Below are 24,582 nucleotides of genomic sequence, written 5' to 3'. Positions count from 1 at the left end.
CTATCCCAGCTTTAGGCACACAGTAACACCCTAGACGGGGCGCCAGTCCATCACAGGGCAGACACACATACACACACCCATTCACCTATAGGGCAATAGTCTCCAATTAACCTGACTGCATGTTTTTGGACTGTGGGAGGAAACCGGAGCTCCCAGAGGAAACCCACGCAGACACTGGGAGAACATGCAAACTCTGCACAGAAAGGACCTGGACAGCCCCACCTGGGGATCGCTGTGAGGCGACAGTGTTACCCACTTAGCCACCGTGCCGCCGATACATGTCCATATTACAACAAATACTGAAGATATTGTGAAAAATTTAGTCAGAATTTTTTAGGTATGTTTAAATGTTTTAACCAAGACAAATGTGCTCAATTAACAGACTATGATTTAATATTATTGCCAAACTACAGTATGTGGCATTTAAATCAATTGTACATTTATCCAAAATGAATTATTATTATAACTACATATAACATAAATGTAAAGGACTTTTTTTTACCAAAAACCAAAAACCTAACAATAAAACTATCTAATTGCAGAGTAAGTAAAGGTCTAAAATTTCTCTAACATTTACAGTACAGCGCTTGAGAGGATGTCCGGTGGATTATACCTGGCTAAGAAACAGCCAGGTTAACTAAATTCATATAATGGAAAACTAAAGAGGTCTTTGTATGAAAAAATAATAAAATAAAATGAAAGTAAAACCCCAATGGGAGTTTCATTAAAAACAAGAAGCAAGAGAATTCCAGCACACATGCCAAGAAATGTAGGTTAAATGAAGCTTTACTAGCATATTGAATGACAGGAATCTTGGTGTTAGGCTTTGGTGGATTTCAGGCCATCCTGTGTGAAACCGATTGCTGTGTAATTCTGTGGGGATTAACACGAGGTTCAGGAAGACCTGCAGCACAGTGTGAGACTGCACAATCATAATACTGAGTATTTTGGTCTGGATTCATGCAGTGTCTTACAGAAATACTCCAGAATTTTTCTGTATCTTTTCTGTGATGACCATAGAGGAAAAATAACAGGTTTCTGTGTACTAATAAAATAACAGAACATATGTTTATTAAAACTGACTTTTTTATGAAAATATCAAAGCAAAATTTTTAACTGGGCTACAATCAAATCAAAAACAGATTTAAATACGGAACTATTATAAAGAAAATCTTTGCATGATTACATTAATTACTAAAGCTTTAATTACAGCACTTTTAGTTGTAAGGAACTGGATTATTATTATCAGAAGTCATTGTTTTGAATCCTATTAAAAGGCCTTAACTAGGGCTGGAACCGATCCGATACTCTGTCGATACTCTATTGATATTGGCCAAATTACCGGATCGGATATCGGAAGGAAAAAAAATTTGTACACCGATCCGATACTGTTGCTTAATGTAAATAACACTTAATGTAAATAATGCCATTGTTTATGTGTAATGCAAATAACACACAAAGATACAGTACGTTCCAACAGAGTGCCATTTATTTCCAGCTTACTCTGCAACTGCCGTAACAAGGTGCATCTTGATGACATCATTAACGTGGCACTGATCTACAACTCATCTGCAACAGCCATTCATAAATTAAAACACACTGATCTACTTCAACTTTTAGTTATTTAAAAAATCATCTACTACTGCCACATCTAAAAACACTGTTTAAAAACAATAAAAATCACTTTATAAATGATAAATCTCTCACCTGAGATAAAGAAAACCTATCTTGTCCCAGCTTGGAGATATCTCACATCCTCAACGATTAATCCATTAGTGTTTCCCGTTTAGCCACAGATGTCCTCTTCAAAGTCCAGCAGAGTTTAATAATCTAAAAACGTGACAAAACTTTAATGGAAAATCTCAACTCTGCGTCTAATTCTAATCGCGTTTGATTGACATCCACATTTTCCAATTGTAGACACTTTGGACGACACACCGTAAAGCGAGATGTGTCACGTGAACAACAGCTCAAACATAAGTGAAACCAGAAATGCTGCTAAATGTTCTGTGTAAAAGTTCAAATAAAAACAGCAGTTTTGTATAAGTGTGATGTTGTAGCTTCTGTATTTATTCCTTTAGAATATTTGTTTCACAGTCTGAGCATTGTTACTTACAGTAGATAGTTAGTTTAACCATGGTGCATTGAGACATGTATTATTACTGCTTAGTTGTCTGAGAGGAGAAATGACGGTATCGGATTGGTATCGGTATCGGCAGATACTCAATTTGCTGTATCGGTATCAGACATAAAAAAGTGGTGTCGAGCCAGCCCTAGCCTTAATCCTTAATTAATTGCTTTAAACCCTAAATGTCTGCTAATTATTGTAAATGTATAAAATAATTTTTAGAAACTCCTTTATACTGGTCATGTTTACTGTCAATCTAAAGCCTAGCCCAGAGACACTGGTCAAAAGACAGGAATACACAGATATATTGCACGAGTTGACCCACTCACTCAGTTATTCACACTAAGTCATAGCCTGGAGCAAGTACGAGTAGGACAGCTACCTACTGGAATGGTATTTAGAGCAACTTATGTGTGGATTAGTGCATTAATTAAAGAAATTATTTAAAAAGAAACAAATGTAGCAGACAGAACAACGATGTGCTTTTAAAAAAGTGGTAGCTGAAACTGACCCATGCTATTAAATAGCTTATTGAGGAATCTAGTGTTTAATCATTGCCATTCAACAGCTGTTATTTGTTAATGAATCATAATGCATTGGGCATCAATCATTATTTTGTGGCCGGAAACATTGTGGGGCATTTTAAATTCAAGCCAACAGCGGTAAACATTTTGCCTGATAAAAGGCACACTATTTATAGTGTGAGATTGGTCTTAATGAGAACAATTACTTTTAAACGAAACGACATGGTCGAGACCAGCACTATTACTTTTATTGTTTTACTGCAATCTTTTCTTCATTTCACATTCAGCATTGTTTTCCATTGTTAGGGATTCCTGTCCTTTTTCTTCGACTAAATATAGAAAGAAATGCTGGCTTAATAAGCAGTAATGAGAACTGAACAAAACAGACATACCATTCCTGCTAGATTCATGTTCTCTATGTTGTTACCAGCAGGGCTCTTATTTCTTAAGCTTATATTTTGTGATACTTTGCTCTGTCAGTTTTGCACCATGGGACATATTTTTAACTTAGCCAACGGTGTCACGTGTTTTATGACATGAAAAGATGTTATTTACTTAAGATCAACTGACGTTAACCAGACACTAGAGGAAGAGGTATGTTAAATAAAAACAGTAATACTTGACAAGGCCACTGAGTCTCATATGTGCCAGTTACTTATTAAATACCAGAGTCTAATTTCACTCAAACTTTAAAAAAGAAAATGCTTTAAAAGTCATCATTCTGCTATATTGCAGTCTTTTGGTGACTGTGTGCACCAGCGCCAGCCAAACCACAGCAGCACAAGCCAAAGCAGCTGGGTTGGTCTGCGTCTTAACATAAGGCTGGGCAGTATTAAAGAAATGATTCATTTTTAGTTATTAATTTTGAATATACAGATAATTCACGAGACTGGCATAATCAACAATCTGCCTCGAGGTTTTTTTCTGATGTGAGCAGATGATTTGAGTAAAGGCAAGTGAATTTATCCCTGGTTAAAGCAAACTACAAAAAATGATCCCCTTCTATCATCCTTTTTTCTGCCACTTTTATAAGCAGGTTTGTTACTGCTGTTTTAATTCCTTCTAGAATCTACACATCAGATCACATTGCATCTATTCTGGGGGGACTTCATTACAAATCAACAAAACACATACAAACCTCTTTAGCTGATTTTCATGTAAAAATACAGTAATGTAAAAATAAAGTGTACTAAAAAACTAAAGCTGGCCTTTATCATTGGATACAAATAATGGCACAAATCATAAACAATCATGTGCAACTCTTGTCAACACTAAGGTGACTGTTTTCAATCAAACTACCAACAACAAAATGATGCAGTTTTTCTGATTAAATTAGGTGGTGGGAAAGAATAGAGCACTTTAATATTCCTAAGCTTTTTAGGACTGATAATATAAAGAGGAGGGTGCTTCGGTGGTGCAGTGTTAAATTATGGTAACCCACTTCCACCAGCATTGAGGGTTTGAATCCCCAGCGGTGCTATTTGCCAGTTGGGCATCTACATAGACATGATTGGTATTGGGGTGGGCCAAGGCCTCACGATGGATTGGTGTCCTGTCCAGAGTGTGTTTATGCATTGCACCTACTGATTACAAGGAGCCTCAAGGAATCCCAACCCTGATTAGGATAAAGGGGAGGTAAACCATTAAAAAAATAAAATAATGGACAAAAATAGAGGTGAGTTTAGTTTTATAGTATTTATAATAAACAAATTGCATTTTTAAGCAGCTACGGCTTACTATAAACACCAGACTAAATGTGGACTGCAACCTAAACAACTAGTGACATAAGTGTGAGATTGATCAAAATGTTACATTTAAATTAAACCTTTAATTAAACTTTAATCTCTGTATCTTTAAGGTATTTATTTGCTTAAATACAGCTGATTTTATGTCAGTTTTGAGGAAGCACTGTCACCTTGAGGTAGCACTGTCACCTCACAGCAAGAAGGTTTGTTTTACCATCACTTTATTCTGGTCGCAGTGGGTGCAATTTACTGGGTAAAAGGTAAGAAAACACCCTGGACAGGTCACCAGTCCATGACAAGGCAAATACACACACTCAAGGGCAATTAGGTTAATCTCCAATTAGGTTAATTTTGTATCTTAAATTAACCTGAATGCATTTCCTGGGTTTTATTTCCAGGTGGAGCAATCTGAGTCCTTTCTGTGAGGAGTTTGCATGTTCTCCCCGTGTCTGTGTGGGTTTTCGTTCGGGAGCCCCTGTTACCTCCCACATTCCAAAGACATGCAGTCAGGTTAATTGGAGATACAAAATTGCCTTTGAGTGTGTGTGAGTGTGTGTATTTGCCTTGTTGTGGACTGGTGACCTGTCCAGCGTGTTTTCTTACCTTTTGCCCAGTAAGTTGCACCCACTGCGACCAGAATAAAGTGATAAAATAGACTTTTTGGTGACTTGCCTGCCTTTATTGTTTGCTACTGGATTGAACACTTGGATTCTAAAAGTTCATCTAGGACACTCGGGCCTGATTATTAAAAATACAGCAACAAAACAGCAGAGGAGGGAAAGGTGTTATACATGCATAGAATACAAGAGGGAAAAAAGTGTGTGTGTGTGTGTGTGTGAGAGAGAGAGAGAGAGAGAGAGAGAGAGAGAGAGAGAGAGAGAGAGAGAGAGAGAGGGAGAAAAGAGACAGAGCACAAACATCAATGCATCATCATTATGAATGAGTGAACTGAGGCACAAACATGTGATTTTGGTTCAGCCGTGGTATTTCAGTTTACAAAACCACTTAGACAAACTGAGAATTACACTGTTTTTACTGCTCACTCTGCTCATGCCCGCGGCCTCACACGCTCCATCATTTATCTTTAGGCTCATTCATCTTAAAAGCTTTAGACAGGCATGCAGACAGAGAGACGGACAGAGACCCACACACACGGAAATACCAAAAACAGAAGATTTTCCATTCAGCTTACGAGATTACTAATTAGTAGCCTGTGATTATAAAGCTGTTCAGTGCTAGTCACTCCAGGTTTTGTGCCAGCCAAGCTTTTCACCTCATGTTGGTGCAGACCAGATCACTACCAGTCTGAATAAGAATAACAAATTGAAATGCTTTCAGCATTTCTTTTTCTGTTCCCATGTTTATTAGGAATGTCTGATACATTACAACTATTCGACTGTAACAGCTGAGAAATAGGCTATTCTCCTCTGCTAGCATTGGCCCTGTGTTTGAAGTCTGCTTGTACTGATGGCTGTGATACGATTGGCCTCTGGCTCTTTAGGTTAATGTTATTATCTTAAAATAATTGTTTTTGATTATGTATTCATCATGCATTCTAAAACATATACACAATGCTGCACAGAATATTTAAAAAATGAGCCGCTCAGATGGCGCAGCGGTAAAATAAGCTAGCACACCAGAGCTGGGGTTTTGAATACATCGTATCGAAACTCAGCTCTGCCATCCGGCTGGACTGGGCGGCTATATGAACAACGTTTGGCTGTTGTTCATCCAGGGAGGGAAATGCTGTTTAGAGACCTCATAACTGATGCAATTACGACCTCTGCTGACTGATTGATGGCGTCTGCACAGAGTAGAGGAATAATGCTGGTCAGGGTGTGTCTCTCTGTACACAAGGCTGATTCGCATGTGAACGCACCTCGTGCAGATGAAAAAATGCAGTCGGCTACTGCACACGTCGGGGGGGCGTGTGTCAGTTCGCTCTTCTCAATCAGGGGCAGGGGTCAGCAGTAGAGAGGAAGCATAATGCAATTGGGTAAAAATTGGACGCGCTAAAAATCAGGAGAAAGAGGGAGAAAATGCATTTTTAAAAAATGAAATACTACATACCTGAAGTGAAGAACCAGTCATATCCAGCCTGTAATGTTAAGCTTTATTTGACTGCACCAAACTGAGAACAGAGGTCATGACCATTTTTGTGCTCTAGCTTCTGCTATAACATGTCAAGACATCATTACTGTAGCAGCAATTTGCTTTAAAGAAGGAATGATACAACAGAATGAACAAAAGGGAGGATAGCAAAAACAAAAAAAGAGATTAATTTAGAGAGGGCTGCAGACATATAAAAGGTCAAAAGGAAACAAAGGAGCTTAAGAGAACCAGATTTTTTTGTTTAGGGAGGAAGAAAAGTAATGGTGATGATGGCCAAAATAAGAACAATTGTATAAAAGGGAAGCAAATAGCACAAAAAACAGATGGGAAAAAAAAGTTTGAGCTGAAGGGATGGTGGGATTTATTCTGGGTGGTGTCGACTGGCATGCAGGCTGGCCAGTCAGGGTGGAGTTGGCAATGGTAAAGGGATGGGAAAGTAAAAATCTTAACTTCATTCACAGACATTATTAAGAAAAAATACAGTATTTTAGAACATCGAGATGAGGCAACAAGTAAAAAAAGGAGCCCCACCAATAATTTGGGGTCTGTTTGCCCAGAAATCTTCTTCCTGTCTATTCTAGTAGTTAAGGATGAGAGCAGATTTTTGTCCTGTGTAAAAGACATTTAGCTCCTGGAATGTACAAACAGAGAAACCTGGTTATAGCTTTAGAGTGAGGTGTAGGCAAAAACCCACACCAAGTGTGCAAATAAAGGAGCTGAATGAAAGGGAGACATCATAATATACACCGATCAGCCACCTTGTTTCTACACACATTGTCCATTTTATTGGCTTCACTTACCATATAGGAGCACTTTGTAGTTCTACAATTACTGACTGTAGTCCATCTGTTTCTCTGCATGCTTTGTTAGCCCCCTTTCATGCTGTTCTTCAATGGTCAGGACTCTCCCAGGACCACCACAGAGCAGATATTATTTGGGTGGTGGATCATTCTCAGCACTGCAGTGACACTGACATGGTGGTGGTGTGTTAGTGTGTGTTGTGCTGGTATGAGTGGATCGGACACAGCAGCGCTGATGTAGTTTTTGAACACATCACCGTCCGTGCTGGACTGTGAATAGTCCACCAACTAAAAATATTGAGCCAACAGCGCCCCGTGGGCAGCGTCCTGTGACCATTGATAAAGGTCTAGAAGATGATCAACTCAAACAGCAGCAATAGATGAGTGATCGTCTCTGACTTTACATCTACAAGGTGGACCAACTAGGGAGGAGTGTCTAATAGAGTGGACAGTGAGTGGATATGGTATTTAAAAACTCCAGCAGCGCTGCTGTGTCTGATCCACTCATACCAGCACAACACACACTAACACACCACCACCATGTCATTGTCACTGCAGTGCTGAGAATCATCCACCACCTAAATAATACCTGCTCTGTGGTGGTCCTGTGGGGGTCCTGACCATTGAAGAACAGAGTGAAAGCAGGCTTAAAAAGTATGTAGAGAAACAGATGGACTACAGTCAGTAATTGTAGAGCTACAAAGTGCTTCTATATGTATATATATAAGTGGAGCTGATAAAATGGACAGTGAGTGTAGAAACAAGGAGGTGGTTTTAATGTTATGGCTGATCAGTGTATAGCAGAACTTTCACCTGGAGTGAATCAATGCTCATATGGCACAGCTGATTATCAATCAAGAGGGATTGACTGATTGCACACTACTGCACCTCTCTGCCCCATGCAGAAGGACATGACTCCTAACGTCACCATGTTTACTGACCCAACACTACATTAAAAAGATGCAAATCACTGTTAAAAAACGATATTCAATATTCTAAGATATTAGTAATTAAAACAGAAAACCATCACTAAATCACTTTTACCATTACCTGTTCATATTATTACCTCTTTATCCTCCTTTATTTAGTTTTAGACAAGACCCATTAAAACACATCTGATTTTATCTATTCTGGCCAGACAGTGGTTAAGGAGGACTTATGCATGTCACAGTCGTTTCCACTCTAATACTTAAAGGCTTAACAGCGGAGTGAGGCTCCACATCCTGCCTAGATTAATGTTCAAGAGTGAATGGACGGATGGAAGTGTATTTCCAGTCCTAAAATGTTTGATGTACATCACTAGTAACCTCAATACCAGTCCTGATTCCATGCCATCTTGCCCTTGATAGTTGTATAAACATAAGTGCAAAAACAGGCCATCAGCTCAAACAATCCCTACTCTAAGAACCTTTCTCTATTCTAATTGTTCAGGTTTAAATAATTAAAATGATTTTGTATTTCCATCATTTAATGTGTAGAATTTTAATGACTAATATATGGGGCCTCATTGTCTTCTAGTAATTTACTTTTTATGTTGTTGTGGTTGTCAGAGACAGTCAGTTTCTTGCCAAAAACAGGTCTCAGTAATGGATTCTTGTGGGTGCAGAAATGTAACGGTCATTCATTTTTGTGAGTAAAACAGAGGTCCATTTTCTCTGCTTGAGTAATCAGTGAGTCACCTCTTATGTTGAGCTTCGCCATCACTTCATCAGGGGGCTAACCCAGGGTCAGTATGTGGAGAAATAATCCAAAGTACAGCAGTGGCTGACAAATGGCTATATTAATTCACTGTGCAATTTAACTGACCTGCATCAGAGTGCATCTGAATCTGCTTACTGTAATTTGGAGCAGTCGGTTTATTTAAATTTAATTTAATTTATATTTCTAAGGTTTCTATGATATCTACAATTCTGCAGTAAGCTGCTTTGGTAGGCACTTTGCCTGAAAGTACACTAAATAAGCATAGGTATGTGGACTTCCATCCAAATTTGTAAGTTCAAGAGTTTAACCTCACCTATTGCTAAAAGGTGTGTAATATTAATGTTTGGTGAACCAAACATTCTTGTCTGATCCTATCTTAAAAAAAACTGTTATGACTAAATGAGTAAGCTCATGGTCACATAGGTTTGGCAATTTTTTTGGTCAAGGAATCCTAATAAGTGTCAGATGTTTTATTCTGATAAGGATAAATCCTCTGCACTGCCACACTAGTATCTTTAGTTTAGTGGGCTTATACTTACAGTACATACAGTACATCTAAAAGTACATTAAAACCACCTCCCTGTTTCTACACTCACTGTCCATTTTATCAGCTCCACTTACCATATAGAAGCACTTTGTAGTTCTACAATTACTGACTGTAGATCATCTGTTTCTCTGCATACTTTTTTAGCCTGTTTTCACTCTGTTCTTTAATGGTCAGGACCACCACATTACCACCACAGAGCAGGTATTATTTGGATGGTTGATCATTCTCAGCACTGCAGTGACAATGACATGGTGGTTGTGTGTTAGTGTGTGTTGTGCTGGTATGAGTGGATCGGACACAGCTGTCACTGCTGGACTGAGAATAGTCCACCAACTAAAAATATCCAGCCAACAGTGCCCCATGGGCAGCACCCTGTGACCACTGATGAAGGTCTAAAAGATGACTAACTCAAACAGCAGCAATAGATGATTGATCATCTCTGACTTTATATCTACAAGGTGGACTAATTAGGTAGGAGTGTCCAATAGAGTGGACAGTGAGTGGACATGGTATTTAAAAACTCCAGCAGCGCTGCTGTGTCTGATCCACTCATACCAGCACAACACACACTAACACACCACCACCATGTCATTGTCACTGCAGTGCTGAGAATCATCCACCACCTAAATAATACCTGCTCTGTGGTGGTCCTGTGGGGGTCCTTACCATTGAAGAACAGAGTGAAAGCAGGCTAAAAAAAGTATGCAGAGAAACAGATGGACTACAGTCAGTAATTGTAGAACTACAAAGTGCTTCTATATGGTAAGTGGAGCTGATAAAATGGACAGTGAGTGTAGAAACAAGGAGGTGGTTTTAATGTTATGGCTGATCTGTGTATATACAGTATGTTGCTTTTGAAAAATTCTCCATAACATGTATGAAGGACATTTTTGCAACGTTTTTGAAAAATAGAGATATTTTTGGAAAACAGATACACCTGACCAGTCAAATGGTGACTTCGATGTCAGTAAGTGTGATCCATGTATCCTCTTGTGCGCCAACCTTTTTGTAAAGTCATTAATTCATTTTATAGGCAGCTATGCAACAAGTAACCAGGGACTAATAAACTATTCTATCTGGGTACAGTATGGGTATTAGGCAGCCCTAATGTAATCACAAAAATGCATGTATATCTATTGCTCTATCAAATGGGAATGATTGTAGTCATAGGCTGAATCACTTTATCAAAGAAGAAAAAATAGGATGTGCTGTAACATACATGTGATTATTCATCATACAGGAAATCAAAAGCAGTTATGATGATTCAGTAATACTCATATTATTACTACCCATAGTAAGTATTTGTCGGACTACAGATTAAATAATTTTCCTGTCAGACAGCAATCAGTATTCTGATGTTTTGTTATTTTTAAAGCTACTGAACAGTTGCATCATCTTTGTGAGTGTATAAAATTCCATTTGTAGAAAATACTGCATGGAAAGTAAAACCAGGAGAAAAAAAATTACATATTTCAAAGTTAATGGCCTGTAAAAACAGAATAATTTTTATTTTTGACACAGGACAGGTTCTGTACGTCCAGTTTCTCTGAGGTGCAGTGAAAAAGAAATGATTGCATTTGCTTTGGCTTTACAGCTGACAACTGCAAATCTTAAACACTTTTATTAGTGCGTATTGGTCTGGCAAATGCTGTGTGTGTAAGAGAAAGCTGACATAAGAAATATGAATTCCTGATGTTTGTAAGAATGGAAAGAATAACAAAAAGAGGCTCAGAAATTGAAAGTCTGGTCATTTGTTGATGACAAAATAAAGCAATAAACAACCACAAAAAAGAAAAAAATGTAAGCAGTCTGCTACAGATGTTGAGTTTTGAGTCAGCTGTTTTAAGGGAATGTACACTTAAGCTTTGGATTCAAGCTAGTATTGGTGTCTGTAAAATGTCAAGATGTCTTCTCTTTGAATTTGTTTTTAAATTACTGTCTTGTATGAGTGGGAAGTATACGTGTGTGTGTGTGTGTGCGTGTGTGTGTGTGTGTGTGTGCGTGTGTGTGTGTTTGTGTGAGTGCAGGGCTCTAGAGTGCGACCAATTTGGTCGCACATGCGACCTAATTTCTCAATGGTGCGACTAAAAAAAATCTCAGGTCGCACCGGTGCGACCAGGCGTCCGAGGGGAAAAAAAACCAGACACACATTAGGCCAATAACATGGTCTAAACCAATCAGAGATAGCGACGGGCGGGACATTATTGTAGCGGTGATATGTGAGCGACATTCAGCTCAGCCAATCAGAATGCAGCACCCGGTTTATACATGTTCGGATGTTCTGCAGTTAGTTTAGTTTTGTATATGAGACTCGCCGGATGTTCCAGAATGGAAGTTCGGGTTCTGGAGCTCGGCGGTGTAAAGTGTTGTAACGCTCACTGAAGTCCTGACTAAACAGTTAAAGTGACTCTACCCTGCCGTGTGTCTTTATTCCCACACCTCCACCACCGCACAGCAAAAGACCCGCAGCATCCCCACCGGACAGCGGCTAGGTGAGCCGAGCCTCTACAGTAGCAAGGGGCTAATGCTAGTGGTAAAGTGCGACGATAGTGAAAGTAAAAACACGACAATATTTTCGTTAAGTAAAATATAAAAATAACTAAAAGACCAAAATATATTACAATACATGTAGTCAAAATACACAGTGAGTGCACCGCAAGCGATTTTGGGAATCTGTGTAAAAGATTCAGTAAAGCCGATAATATAATGCACTGCATTTAAGATTACACTCTAACACTCTAGAGCCCCATACACACACACACAAACATATACATATCATTTTAAATATACACACACACATACATACACATTTACTCTATTATTATTTTTATAATTTTTATAAGTGTGCTATAATTAGTCTATAATACTATAATTAACTGTATTAACTGTATAATTACTACAGTATATTAACTGTAAAGAGCATGGGAAGACCATGGCCGGCAATAGTATATTTGAGACTGGTTCTAATACATTTCGAATTGAAAGGCTGAAAAAGCCCAATGCATCTATAAAACACATTACATGCCGCGATAAATGCACTGCCCGAGTGTCCCCTCTCCCCACTGCCTTTCAGTGGCAGGCAGTAGCAAACAGATCATCAGACAAGGCCATGTTGACCAGATTGTTAGTTATTTACAAGTCAATATTGCCTGTGTGGACAGTGATTTAAAAAAAAAAAGTGAACCTGTAAAACTGCGGTGTTAAATGCGATGCGGTCGAAAATTTGGGTGCACCTAACTTTTGTGCTGGTGCACCTAAGAAAAAAAGTTAGGCGCACCAGTGCAACCAGTGCAAAAAGTTAGTCTAGAGCCCTGGAGTGTGTTGTTTATTTATTGAAATTGACAAGTGCTGCAGTGAGTTATATTTTACTGCAAGTTTTAGCATCTTTCCCACTACAACTTCAGCTGAAGAAAGAAAGAACATATACATTGTGTTAGGTAGACCTATCTGCTAAGTACATTTATTGATTATACAAGTTACACCTATCACACAGATAAACGTTGTGGGTATACAGTTACTGACTGTTGCCTATCTGTTGCTCTGTACATTTGGTCAGCCACCCTCCCTGTTCACTCGAAAGGGACCCCATAGGACCCCAACAACACTGCTACACCTTATACACTCAAACGGTAATGCACACTGCCGTGTCATTACCATGTCCGCCACCCAAATAACATCTGGTCTACAAGGGTAAATTTTGATTGATAAACAGGGTACAGGGGGTGACAGTGTGTACAGAGCAAAAGCTTGTTAAATGTTTACCCACAATGTTCAGCTGTATGGTGTAAGTGTGACTCATAAAATAATTAATTAACGTAATGCATTAGCATACCTAATAAATGCTCAATGAATGTAAGTGATAGCCAACTGTAATAATAAAAATAATCATCATAATTATAATAATATTAGGAGTAGCACCCTGTGGAGAGTGTATTAATTAGGGCTGTCGTTAATTGCGTTAATTAACGCGACATGAACTCAACCACTCACCTCACTGCCCCCCATTGGCTGCACTTGCCAGGTCATCATTATTATATTACAATATTGAGTAAGTAAAATTAAAATAACTAAAACTGTGCATTAAAAATATCAGAGGCAGGAATTTGGACTTAAGGTCTAACTTCTGAGTGAGTACTTTTAATTCATTCTGATCAGCTATCAGCATATGCAATTTGTTGAGGGGGCCCAATTTTTTTTGCACTGGGGCCCATGAGCTCCTAGTTACTGGTGTTGCATCTAGAAATGGTTCATATTATAAGTTTTGTTTTTAGTGGCAGGGTTATGAAGGATCCTTACTTTTGTCAGATAATGTGAACAGACTTGTCATTTTGAATAACTGGCTAAAAGATGGGTAGCTGTTAACAACTCTATATAGGCATTGGCTGGCTTTCTAATAATAATTTAGATTTAATAATTTTATCATAATTTTATGCATGTTTTTATTGGTAAACATGTTCTTGCAATAAAAATGTGCATACCTGTTCAAATTGTACTTAGTTATTAGTTAGCTATTAATTGCAATTCATTGAGATTAATTTGGTTTTTTAATCGTGATTAATCTCGATTAAAATTTTTAATCACATGACAGCCCTAGTATTAATTGATTAATTATTATTATTATGTATTCGGTATTATTATTAGTAGTAGTAGTAGTATTATTACTATTATTGTAAAATTATTTATTGAATAAAAAAAACTGTGATATAGAATAAAGTTTACATTGCCCACCACTATTTCTTTACATAACTTCAGCTTACTATTATCAGACCCAAGAGCAAAGCTGCACATTGAAATTGCACAGTGGATTTTATATTTCTCTGTTTTTATGTTATCAGACTTCAGTTCAACTTTAGTTCCCAACAGAAGTGCAAGTGATCATCATGGTCAATATTTATTTGCTGATTTTTCATTTAATTAAAATTTATTATCATGTTTTGCCGCTTCATCCTGGTCAGAGTGGCAGCAGGTCCGGCCTCCCCAGAATCACTGGGCGCACCATACTGGACAGGACATCAAACCATGTCCTTAGCCATTTCCCTCCTCGATTCTAGACACAGTCAATCATGTCTGTAGCTAGACACCCGACCAGCCGATTCTTGTAGGGTGAACAGTAGTCAGGGTTGTCTCTATAGTGTTTCCTCTCCATGAGGCAGTGGATCATGTTCTGCTCACCAGAACAGTATTTTACCTAGAATTAATGCTCTCTGTAACTGCATGACTTGCAATGAGATGAAATGTGATTGGGACATAGGTGTGTGATTGGGACATAGCAAGACAGCTTTCTTTGGATAAACAGTAACTTTTTAAATAGTAACTAAAAACCTTAAACACATCAAAACTACCCTGACCACAATTAAAAGGGAGCCCAACAACACTGCTGCACCTGATACACTCATACCATAACACACACACTACCATGTTCTATTACCATGTTAGTCATGCATGTCATTGCAGTGTTAAAAATGTCCATCACCCAAACTGTCCGCAACCCTTTCGGATTTGCTAAAACTAGGACATGACAATCAATTTAAATGTTTATATAGGCTGATAGACTTTATATTATTATTATTATAAAATGTAAAATATTACATAATGTTGAGAAACTGGAAGTTTTTATGGAATGATGCAACAAAACCTTTACTGTTTGACATCAGGAGCCACAGAATATTTGGTAAACAGCTTCATTCATCCCTCTCCTCTCATACACTGTACTTGTGCAGGCTTTCTTGGGTAAAATGTTGACTAGGAAGGTTAGCAGAAGCTCAGGTGAGACTTTCAGAATGATAAAGTACAGTGTTTGGCTAGCACTCCAATGCTCCAGGCTCCGGTCCATGTCTGAGAGAGAAGAGTGTGAATGTGTGAGGAGTGTGTACCTCAACAGTGATTACACACGACATGTTCAAATTTTAGGTTGAAATAGGATATGCAGCTGCAGTGTGAGGAACAAATCTGAGAAAGCAACATTTAATTACCTAGCTCGATTCTCTTGTGCATAATTTTGATTGCATCTGTGCATTTGTATTTATCAATTACTGGATGTTTGTAAACTGTTGGAGCAGTTGATTATCCAGTGGATTATGTCCAAACTGTCCTGAATATTATTTACAACCTTGAGGTCATTTAAATCCCTATACAATATTTTGATCATTACTAAGAAATCCAAATCATTTCAACATGTCATCACCTAATATCTACTGGCTAATGACTTATACTCAGCAGAGCCACCGACCTGGCCGAGCGTCCACAGAAACACAACTGGCCCTGTTTGAGAGAGGGAAGGACAGACTGTCTCCTCCTGATACCGCTGTCATGTGTGATCTCCTGGACAGTGGTAGCCGAGTGGGCAGAGCTTTGGGCTATTAACTGAAAGGTTGAGAGTTCGAATCCCAGCTCTGCCATGCATCCACTGTTGGGCCCTTAAGCAAGTGGCGCCGTACAATGGCTGACCCTGCCCTCTGACCCCAGCTTTCGAAAAACAAACTGAGATATGCGAAGAAAGAGTTTTATTGTACTGTACAACTGTATATGTATAAATGACTAATAAAGGCATTCTATTCTTCTATTCTATTCTATTATTTCAAAACAAACATCAGCCATCTGGATGTTTCTTGTCTTAAATTGTTAATAAGGCAAACATACTAGTCCAGCAGTGTGTAAATAAAATAAAATAACACATTAGAATATGTTAAAACAAATAAATGTGAGTTAAAATATGGAGGTCATATGGAATGCCCTGAAATTGTTTGGGGGCGCACTGGATTTATTTTCTATGCATATACACATTTGAAGTGTCTATCATGGGGAGTGTAAGTCCATGTTAGATCAATCAAACCCAATGTTGGTATTTTTAACTATGTCCTGTCTGGTATCATTTATACTGACATCTTTCTCTTATCTCACACCAAGCCTTAATTCAATTACTCCTTAATTATACTATTAATCATCATTAACCTGAAGGTGAGCTGCAGTTAACATTTGGCTCTGTTCTGCTGTTCTGTTTGCAGAAGCAGTGGACCGTGGATCAAGTAAATGTGACAAGTAAGTAGCATATTTCACTGATTTCTGTGTTTTGTACTTTAGACTTTTTACTGGTCTTAATTGTCATACAGTTTGCTAACTCACCTCAGTACATTTGCTTAAGTTAGGTAGTTAACTACATCTGTGCTTCTCCACTAGGCTCTAGGCAATATTAACATATTAGTTCATTTAATGTTGCTAATTAGAAGACATTCATTGCTTACGTTGCTGGGTTAAACAATGGCATAATTTATTGCTATGAGTTATTGTGGGTTCTCTCTCTGTACTATACGCCGATCAGCCATAACATTAAAACCACCTCCTTGTTTCTACTCACACTGTCCATTTTATCAGCTCCACTTACCATATTACCATTTGTAGTTCTACAATTACTGACTGTAGTCCATCTATTTCTTTACATTAAACTTTTTTTGGTCTGCTTTCACCCTGTTCTTCAATGGTCCGGACCACCACAGAGTAGGTAATATTTAGGTGGTGGATGATTCTTAGCACTGCAGTGACAATGACATGGTGGTGGTGTGTTAGTGTGTGTTGTGCTGGTATGAGTGGATCAGACACAGCAGCGCTGCTGGAGTTTTTAACTACTGTGTCCACTCACTTGTCCACTCTATTAGACACTCCTACCTAGTTGGTCCACCTTGTAGATGTAAAGTCAGAGACGATCGCTCATCTATTGCTGCTGTTTGAGTTGGTCATCTTCTAGACCTTCATCAGTGGTTACAGGACGCTGCTCACAGGGCGCTGTTGGCTGGATATTTTTGGTTGGTGGACTATTCTCAGTCCAGCAGTGACAGTGAGGTGTTTAAAAACTCCAGCAGTGCTGCTGTGTCTTATCCACTCATACCAGCACAACACACTAACACACCACCACCATGTCAGTGTCACTGCAGTGCTGAGAATCATCCACCACCCAAATAATACCTACTCTGTAGTGGTCCTGGGAGAGTCCTGACCATTGAAGAACAGCATGAAAGGGGGCTAACAAAGCATGCAGAGAAACAGATGGACTACTGTCAGTAATTGTAGAACTACAAAGTGCGTCTATGTGGTAAGTGGAGCTGATAAAATGGACAGTGAGTGTAGAAACAAGGAGCTGGTTTTAATGTTATTGCTGACTGGTGTAGTTACCTCACCCTTCATGAATATTATGTACAGTAGATAATAAAAGGCATGACAGTGCTGTACAAAGCTTTCCCCTCTTCCCAATTTCCTCTATTTTTGCCTATTTGTGACGTGTGTGTTTCAAAAGATTAAACTACTTTTAATATTTAATAAAGTGCAATTTTAAATGGAAAATTAATTTATTGAAGGAAAAATGATGCTCAGCCCTATCTGGTTCTATGTTAAAAAAAAGTAATTGCTCACATAGTCAAAGTTAACCAGATGACATTGGTGAGCCATGATCCATCTTTGCTTGTAAGGATTGTGCCTTTGGTAGATCTTTATTTATACCTAATTATTATTGCCTCCAATTCACCTGCTTATAGTGGAATGTTGTAAAATGGTATAACTTGAATTTTTATAAACCCTCTCTCTTTATGTGCGTGTGTGTGTGTGTGTGTGTGTGTGTGTCTGTCTGTCTGTCTGTCTACAGCAGAATCATGTCAAAGGAGAAAATCCGTGGAAAAACTGAGACATACTGGAGAGAGATTAATGCAGCCATGGCACTAACTAACCTGTCTAAACCTAAGGATGGTGCTCCTACCAGCACTACCAGCTGCATCATTCAGAAATCCTCTCATATAGCTGAAATCAAGACTGTCAAAGTGCCTATCATGCACAAGTACTAGCACCTGCTTCACCTGGAAAAAAGACAGGACTTAATTTCCATTTTTTTTTCTTTTGGTTTAAATTTTGTGGTACTTATAAAACAGTCTTCTAAGATTTTTTTTTCATTTAAGTCATTAATGTGCCCTGAAATGCAGCACTTCCTCTTTTTTCTAGGTTTGTGCCTTTTTGCTTGTTTGTGTTAATGCACAAACACTTCCATATGTGTTGATGACAGTATTTCAGAATGAGACACTTTTGCAATGTTAACTTATTTTGATATGACTTTTTATATTTTAAAATCACTTTTTTATCGTGCCAAAGTGCCTTCATGTACATAAAAGTGCATACTTTTAAGTATGGTTGTTTTACACACAATATTTAGTTCTTTGTTGCAGTTTCTCGAGTGTTTTTAACAGAAACATACTCTGTAGAGACTTTGCACAGTTTTTATATTGTGGTCCAATAAGCTTGAGTCGATTTTCAGTATTATTATATTTGTATATTTAAACCATTTCAGGATAGACTGTAGAAAACCCCAGCTAATCAGTTTAACTGGAACAGCGCAGAACATTCTGGACATTTTCAAATTAAAAATCATGATCACTGTACTAAAGTGGAATTTTAGTGTTAATGTATAAACTAGGGATGGGCATATTAACTGCTTTTGCAGTTTAGATATATCTAATGTTAAACGAATATGATTTAATTATCTAAAGAAATATTTTAAATATTATGCATTGTCTCTATTTATCTAAATAAGCTCCTTATTTTCTGCATCCCTGAATAGAATAAAGCACTTAACAAATAGTTTTTATTTTTCTCAATATAGGGTACATGTAATGTAAGAATACTTTTTTTGCTTATATTTAATAACTTATAGACATGTACACCGATCAGCCATAACATTAAAACCAACCTCCTTGTTTCTACACACACTGTCCATTTTATCAGCTTTACTTTTAAGTCAAGTCAAGTCAAGTCAACTTTATTTATATAGCGCTTTTTACAATATACATTGTCTCAAAGCAACTTTACAAAATCCAGGACCAACAGATACAAAAACCCCTTTTACTATACTTTTACTATATAGAAGCACTTTGTAGTTCTTCAATTACTGACTGTAGTCCATCTAATTCTCTGCATGCTCTTTTAGCCCCCTTTCATGCTGTTCTTCAATGGTCAGGACTCTCCCAGGACCACTACAGAGTAGGTATTATTTGGGTGGTGGGTCATTCACGTGGTGTCTTAGTGTGTGTTGTGCTGGTATGAGTGAGTAAGACACAGCAGCGCTGCTGGAGTTTTTGAACACATCACTATCCCTGTTGGACTGAGAATAGTCCACCAACCAAAAATATATCCAGCCAACAGCGCCCCGTTGGCAGCGTCCTGTGACCACTGATGAAGGTCTAGAAGATGACCAACTCAAACAGCAGCAATAGATAAGCGATCGTCTCTGACTTTACATCTACAAGGTGGACCATACCAGCACAACACACACTAACACACCACCACTATGTCATTGTCACCGCAGTGCTGAGAATGATCCACCACCTAAATAATATCTGCTCTGTAGTGGTCCTGTGGGGGTCCTGACTATTGAAGAACAGGGTGAAAGCAGATTAAAAAACTATGTAGAGAAACAGATGGACTACAAAGTGCTTCTATATGGTAAGTGGAGCTGATAAAATGGACAGTGAGTGTAGAAACAAGGAGGTGGTTTTAATGTTATGGCTGATCAGTGTAAGGATCTTTTGGGCAAAATGTGTATATGTCTTTTAGCATTAATAGCGCATTCACAAATCTGCAAGCTACCCATGCCATGGGCACTAATACACTTCCATACCATGGTGGACCCTGGGTTTTGGTTTCCAAATGATGATGACGTATGCCTTTATTAGTGCTTAGCTTTCACTAGCTTTCAGTTTCTATTTGCATTTTACATACTATCTGTTTAGTTTTTAACTGGATAACTTCTCCCAGCAAATCTACTTCTACAATACCGGAATACCAAAATACATTACTAGTTTCAAATATTCAAACATTTAAACACTTGTGCCCATCCCTAGTTTAAACTATACAGAATTAAAGTGCAACTGTTAACCATTTTTCTTCCTGTAGAAGTCCAAGGTCTTTGTTTTAGGTTTAAATCAATGATTGCCAAAGTCCTGATCAAGTACTACATATACTCACCAGGCAGAGATGGTGAGGTAGATGCTGGATCTGTAACAACCCACTTTCCGAATATCCTTGAGTGTGAAATAACTTCTTCAACACTACTGTGGCCTCCCAGACAGGCTAAAGTAAAAAAATATAAAAAGTAAAATACACAATATATTATGTAAATTACATCACTGAGTTTATTATCATTAGGCTCAGCATTTTATAAAAGTGCCTGAATAAGTGTATTAGGCTACTTGTCATTATAATGTACAGTATACTGGTGCAATAGGTAGAAACACATCCAGCAATAACTACACATACTGTAAATGCATCATTTAATCAAAAAATATTGCACTTCAGTATGCGCTAACATTTCTGAATAACGTCATACTAAATTAAAGTTTTCTGCCAGGTATCATCATTTATATGGATTTCACATTGTAGATTCTGAAGATGCAGTTGCTACATGCAAAAACTCCTAAAGTGCCTTATCTGAAACCCACACTTACAGGAAGCAGTGATATGTGTTAGCAGTAACATCAGGTACACAAATGTAACACCTGGTTAGCACATTGAAAATGAACACTTCCACTGTACACTCATGCTGGTCTTGCATTGCAGTGAAGGTTCTAAGCCCCTGTAATCAATGAGGCAGTTGCGAACAAGTGAAAATATTGTTATTTAGCCGCTCAGGTGGCACAGCGGTAAAAACACACGCTGGAACCAGAGCTGGGATCTCGAATACATCGTATCAAATCTCAGCTCTGCCTGCCGGCTAAGGCTGAGCGGCCACATGAACAACGATTGGCCTGCTGTGTATATATTGCCGGGACTAAGCCGGATGGGGTCTCTCTCTCATGACTGGTGCAATTACGACTTCTGCTGGCTGATTGATGGCGCCTGCACAAAGATGAGAAAAGAGTGCTCTCAGGGTGTGTCTCCCCATACACAGTGCTGAGCTGCACTGCACTCATCAAAGTGTAGGTAATAAGATGCATACGGCATGCTGCCCACGTGTCGGAGGGGGCGTGGGTTAGCTTCGTTCTCCTCAATCAGAGCAGGGATCAGCATTGGTGGAGAGGATGCATGACGCAATCGGGCAACTGGGTGCGGTAAAAGGGAGAAAAAGGGGAGAAAATGCACAAATAAAATAATTTAAAATATATATATATATATATAGTTATTTACAGATGAAGTAATTGGTCACTGAAGATGGCAGCTTAGTGGGTGCTATAGACCCAATCAGGATGTTTGTAAAGAAATTACTTACTAACTTAATTTAAGCTTTTAAGATTGGAGGCAGTTTGAGACATTGAATTGAACATATTCACACACATCCACTAATATAAGGCTGTAATCACCACATGTGGCTGCAATTATAAAACTGTCACCTGCCAGAACAAAAATGGGCTGTCCACAACAACTGTTTAACACAGTACTGTACTTGTCTGAGGCACACAGTGTATTTTATTTGATCACACTTGCCAACCCTCCCAGTTCCCAAATTTTGTAGCCTTCACAGGGTGCTCACCGAATTTTGGATGCATTCTCAAACCTTTCAAATGCTGAAACGAGCCAAGCAATCAAAGCAAATTAACACATAATAAAAAACAGTTTACAGTCAATGTCAATGTCCAATTTAATGGGTTTTTTTCTCCTTAAGTATTAGTTATACACACTAGTATCACTAATACACTAAATTTATGCACAAATATAGTTGGCTGAAATACTCATTGCAGATTTAAATGTGACCAAACACATTCAAACACAACACCCAAACCACAAATTATATAAAAACCCATTTTGGCCAGATTATAAAAGTCTAAGCATAACCTTTATTTCTAATGATTAATGATTATTTATTATATGACCACTAAAACTAATATTTTACACTATAAAAATCCAGGTCGGTTCATTTCTCTGAATCATACTTTTTGGTGCAGCAACCTTTTTCCTTAGTGCAATTGACCATGAGTAAAATTGCAAATATCAGTAAGACAGAAATAAAAAACAAGGTTTTGGGGTTGTATTTCCACAAGACATTTGTGGTCTAAAAGGGTACTCGAATCAGTGTTAAAATTGAAGAATATTGTCTTCTCATATGTTTTGCTTAAGAAAAATTGGTGAAAATTAAACTTCAACTGGTGTTTACAAGATTTAATAGTAACAATTCTAATTCCTGAAAAACATGGCAGTATTATCTGTCTTTTCTCCCTCCTTTGTGCATGTTTGATTTAGTTAATTTTTAATAAAAACTAAAAACATAATACGATGGTTGAAGCACTAAGGTTTTTAATGTTTTTCCTGTAATGGAAATCATCTTGTTAGGCATGTTGTTGTTGTTTTTTTACATTAAACCATTATATCTTAAATTTGCAACAATGTAAAATAAACAGTTTAACACTTAAAACGTTGCAGTATAAGATTACTGCTTCAAAGTTAATATGTATATTTTAAACTTACTATCTTGTGTTAGACTTTTGGCCTTATGTTTGATAGACTTCACCAGACTTAAGGTGACAATGGCCAAAGAGATATGTTAAAAAAAAACTGTATACACTTATTCTTAGATGCAGTAAACAAAATGGTTTGTACATACTGTCCTTTCACGACCTGGATCCCAGCTGACAACAAAATTGAGCCTTTCCAGTCCGTTCACTTGATGCTTCTGGGAAGTCTCACTTTGAGGTCAAAAACAACAGTTTGGTTACCTACATCATTCCTTTATTCTTAAGGGTATTTAATGATGGATCTTTCATTGACTTTTAAGAGGCAAGAGGAAGACGCCACATGCGTCCGAAGAAATCTGTCACAAGGAGTAAATATTTTTAAAGCCTGAATCTTTCATTTGCCTGTTTTTGTACTGTATTTTATGTTCAGTTTAATTATTCCCCAGGACAACATTTGCTTTTACAAAACGTTGACAGACAAAAAGCATCTTATAATCTTTAAATTATTAAGAACTATAACAACAGGAACTGTTGGTGATATTTTTTTTACTGTTAAGTTAAATTAAGTTTTTTGTTCGTTTCTTTAGAGACTGGATTTTTATCCAATGACCAAATGCATAATATCTCATTTATTCCATGATTCTGTATTTTTTAATTCTTTACCAGGAACTATGTTTATTTTCACTGAACATTGAATAAAAGATTTTTTTGAAGATGTGATATTGACTTAATACTATTTACTACTACTTTTGGTGATATATATACTGTATATACACCGATCAGCCATAACATTAAAACCACCTCTATGTTTCTACATTCACTGTCCATGTTATGAGCTCCGCTTACCAGCACTTTGTAGTTCTACGATTACGATTACCCTTTCTTCAAGGTCAGGACCACCACAGAGCAGGTATTATTTAGGTGGTGGATCATTTTCAGCACTGCAGTGACAATGACATGGTGGTGGTGTGTTAGTGTGTGTTGTGCTGGTATGAGTGGATCAGATACAACAGCGCTGATGGAGTTTTCAAACACCTCACTGTCACTGCTGGACTGAGAATAGTCCACCAACCAAAAATATCCAGCAAACAGCACTCCATGGGCAGCATGGTGGACCAACTAGGTAGGAGTGTCTAACAGAGTGGACAGTGAGTGGACATGGTATCTAGAAACTCCAGCAGGGCTGACACACCACCACCATTTCATTGTCACTGCAATGCTGAGAATCATCCACCACCTAAATAATACCTGCTTTGTGATGGTCCTGTGGGGGTCCTGACCATTGAAAGATTACATTGAAGAGTAAACGGAGGTTAAAACAGTATGTAGAGAAACAGATGGACTACAGTCAGTAATTGTAGAACTAAAAAGTGCTTCTATATGGTAAGTGGAGCTGATAAAACGTACAGTGAGTGTAGAAACAAGGAGGTGGTTTTAATGATATGGCTGATCAGTGCATACTGTATACAAGTCCCCTAAACTGTTCTTAGGTGGACTGTACAATATAAACATGTGTACAATGCAAGAATGGCCAAAAACTCCTCTCGGAAAGCTGCAATAATTACTATTGTAGGTTCTTAAATGATTAAAAAGTGTTATTAATAGTC

The 24,582-nt window shown here is 37.9% G+C and overlaps 1 protein-coding gene across 3 annotated transcripts in view; it reads left to right on the top strand.

Annotated features, from left to right (window-relative positions):
• Window positions 1-18,504, top strand: part of mkxa (mohawk homeobox a) — a 43,570-nt gene extending 25,066 nt beyond the window's left edge. The window contains exons 5-6 of one of the 3 annotated variants that reach the window (XM_063003613.1): window positions 16,562-16,595; window positions 18,193-18,504. In XM_063003613.1, coding sequence (XP_062859683.1) covers window positions 16,562-16,595; window positions 18,193-18,385 — 227 coding nt within the window. In that variant the 3' untranslated portion in view covers window positions 18,386-18,504. Of the gene's footprint in view, window positions 1-16,561; window positions 16,598-18,152 lie in introns of all 3 variants that reach the window. The other 2 variants (XM_063003612.1, XM_063003611.1) reach the window with 2 other exon arrangements.
• Window positions 18,505-24,582: the final 6,078 nt, after the last annotated feature.

Source organism: Trichomycterus rosablanca, chromosome 10 (assembly GCF_030014385.1).
Source record: "Trichomycterus rosablanca isolate fTriRos1 chromosome 10, fTriRos1.hap1, whole genome shotgun sequence".
NCBI lineage: Eukaryota > Metazoa > Chordata > Actinopteri > Siluriformes > Trichomycteridae > Trichomycterus > Trichomycterus rosablanca.
Note: the sequence above shows the minus strand (reverse complement) of the source record. Positions and strands in the feature narration are given on the sequence as shown.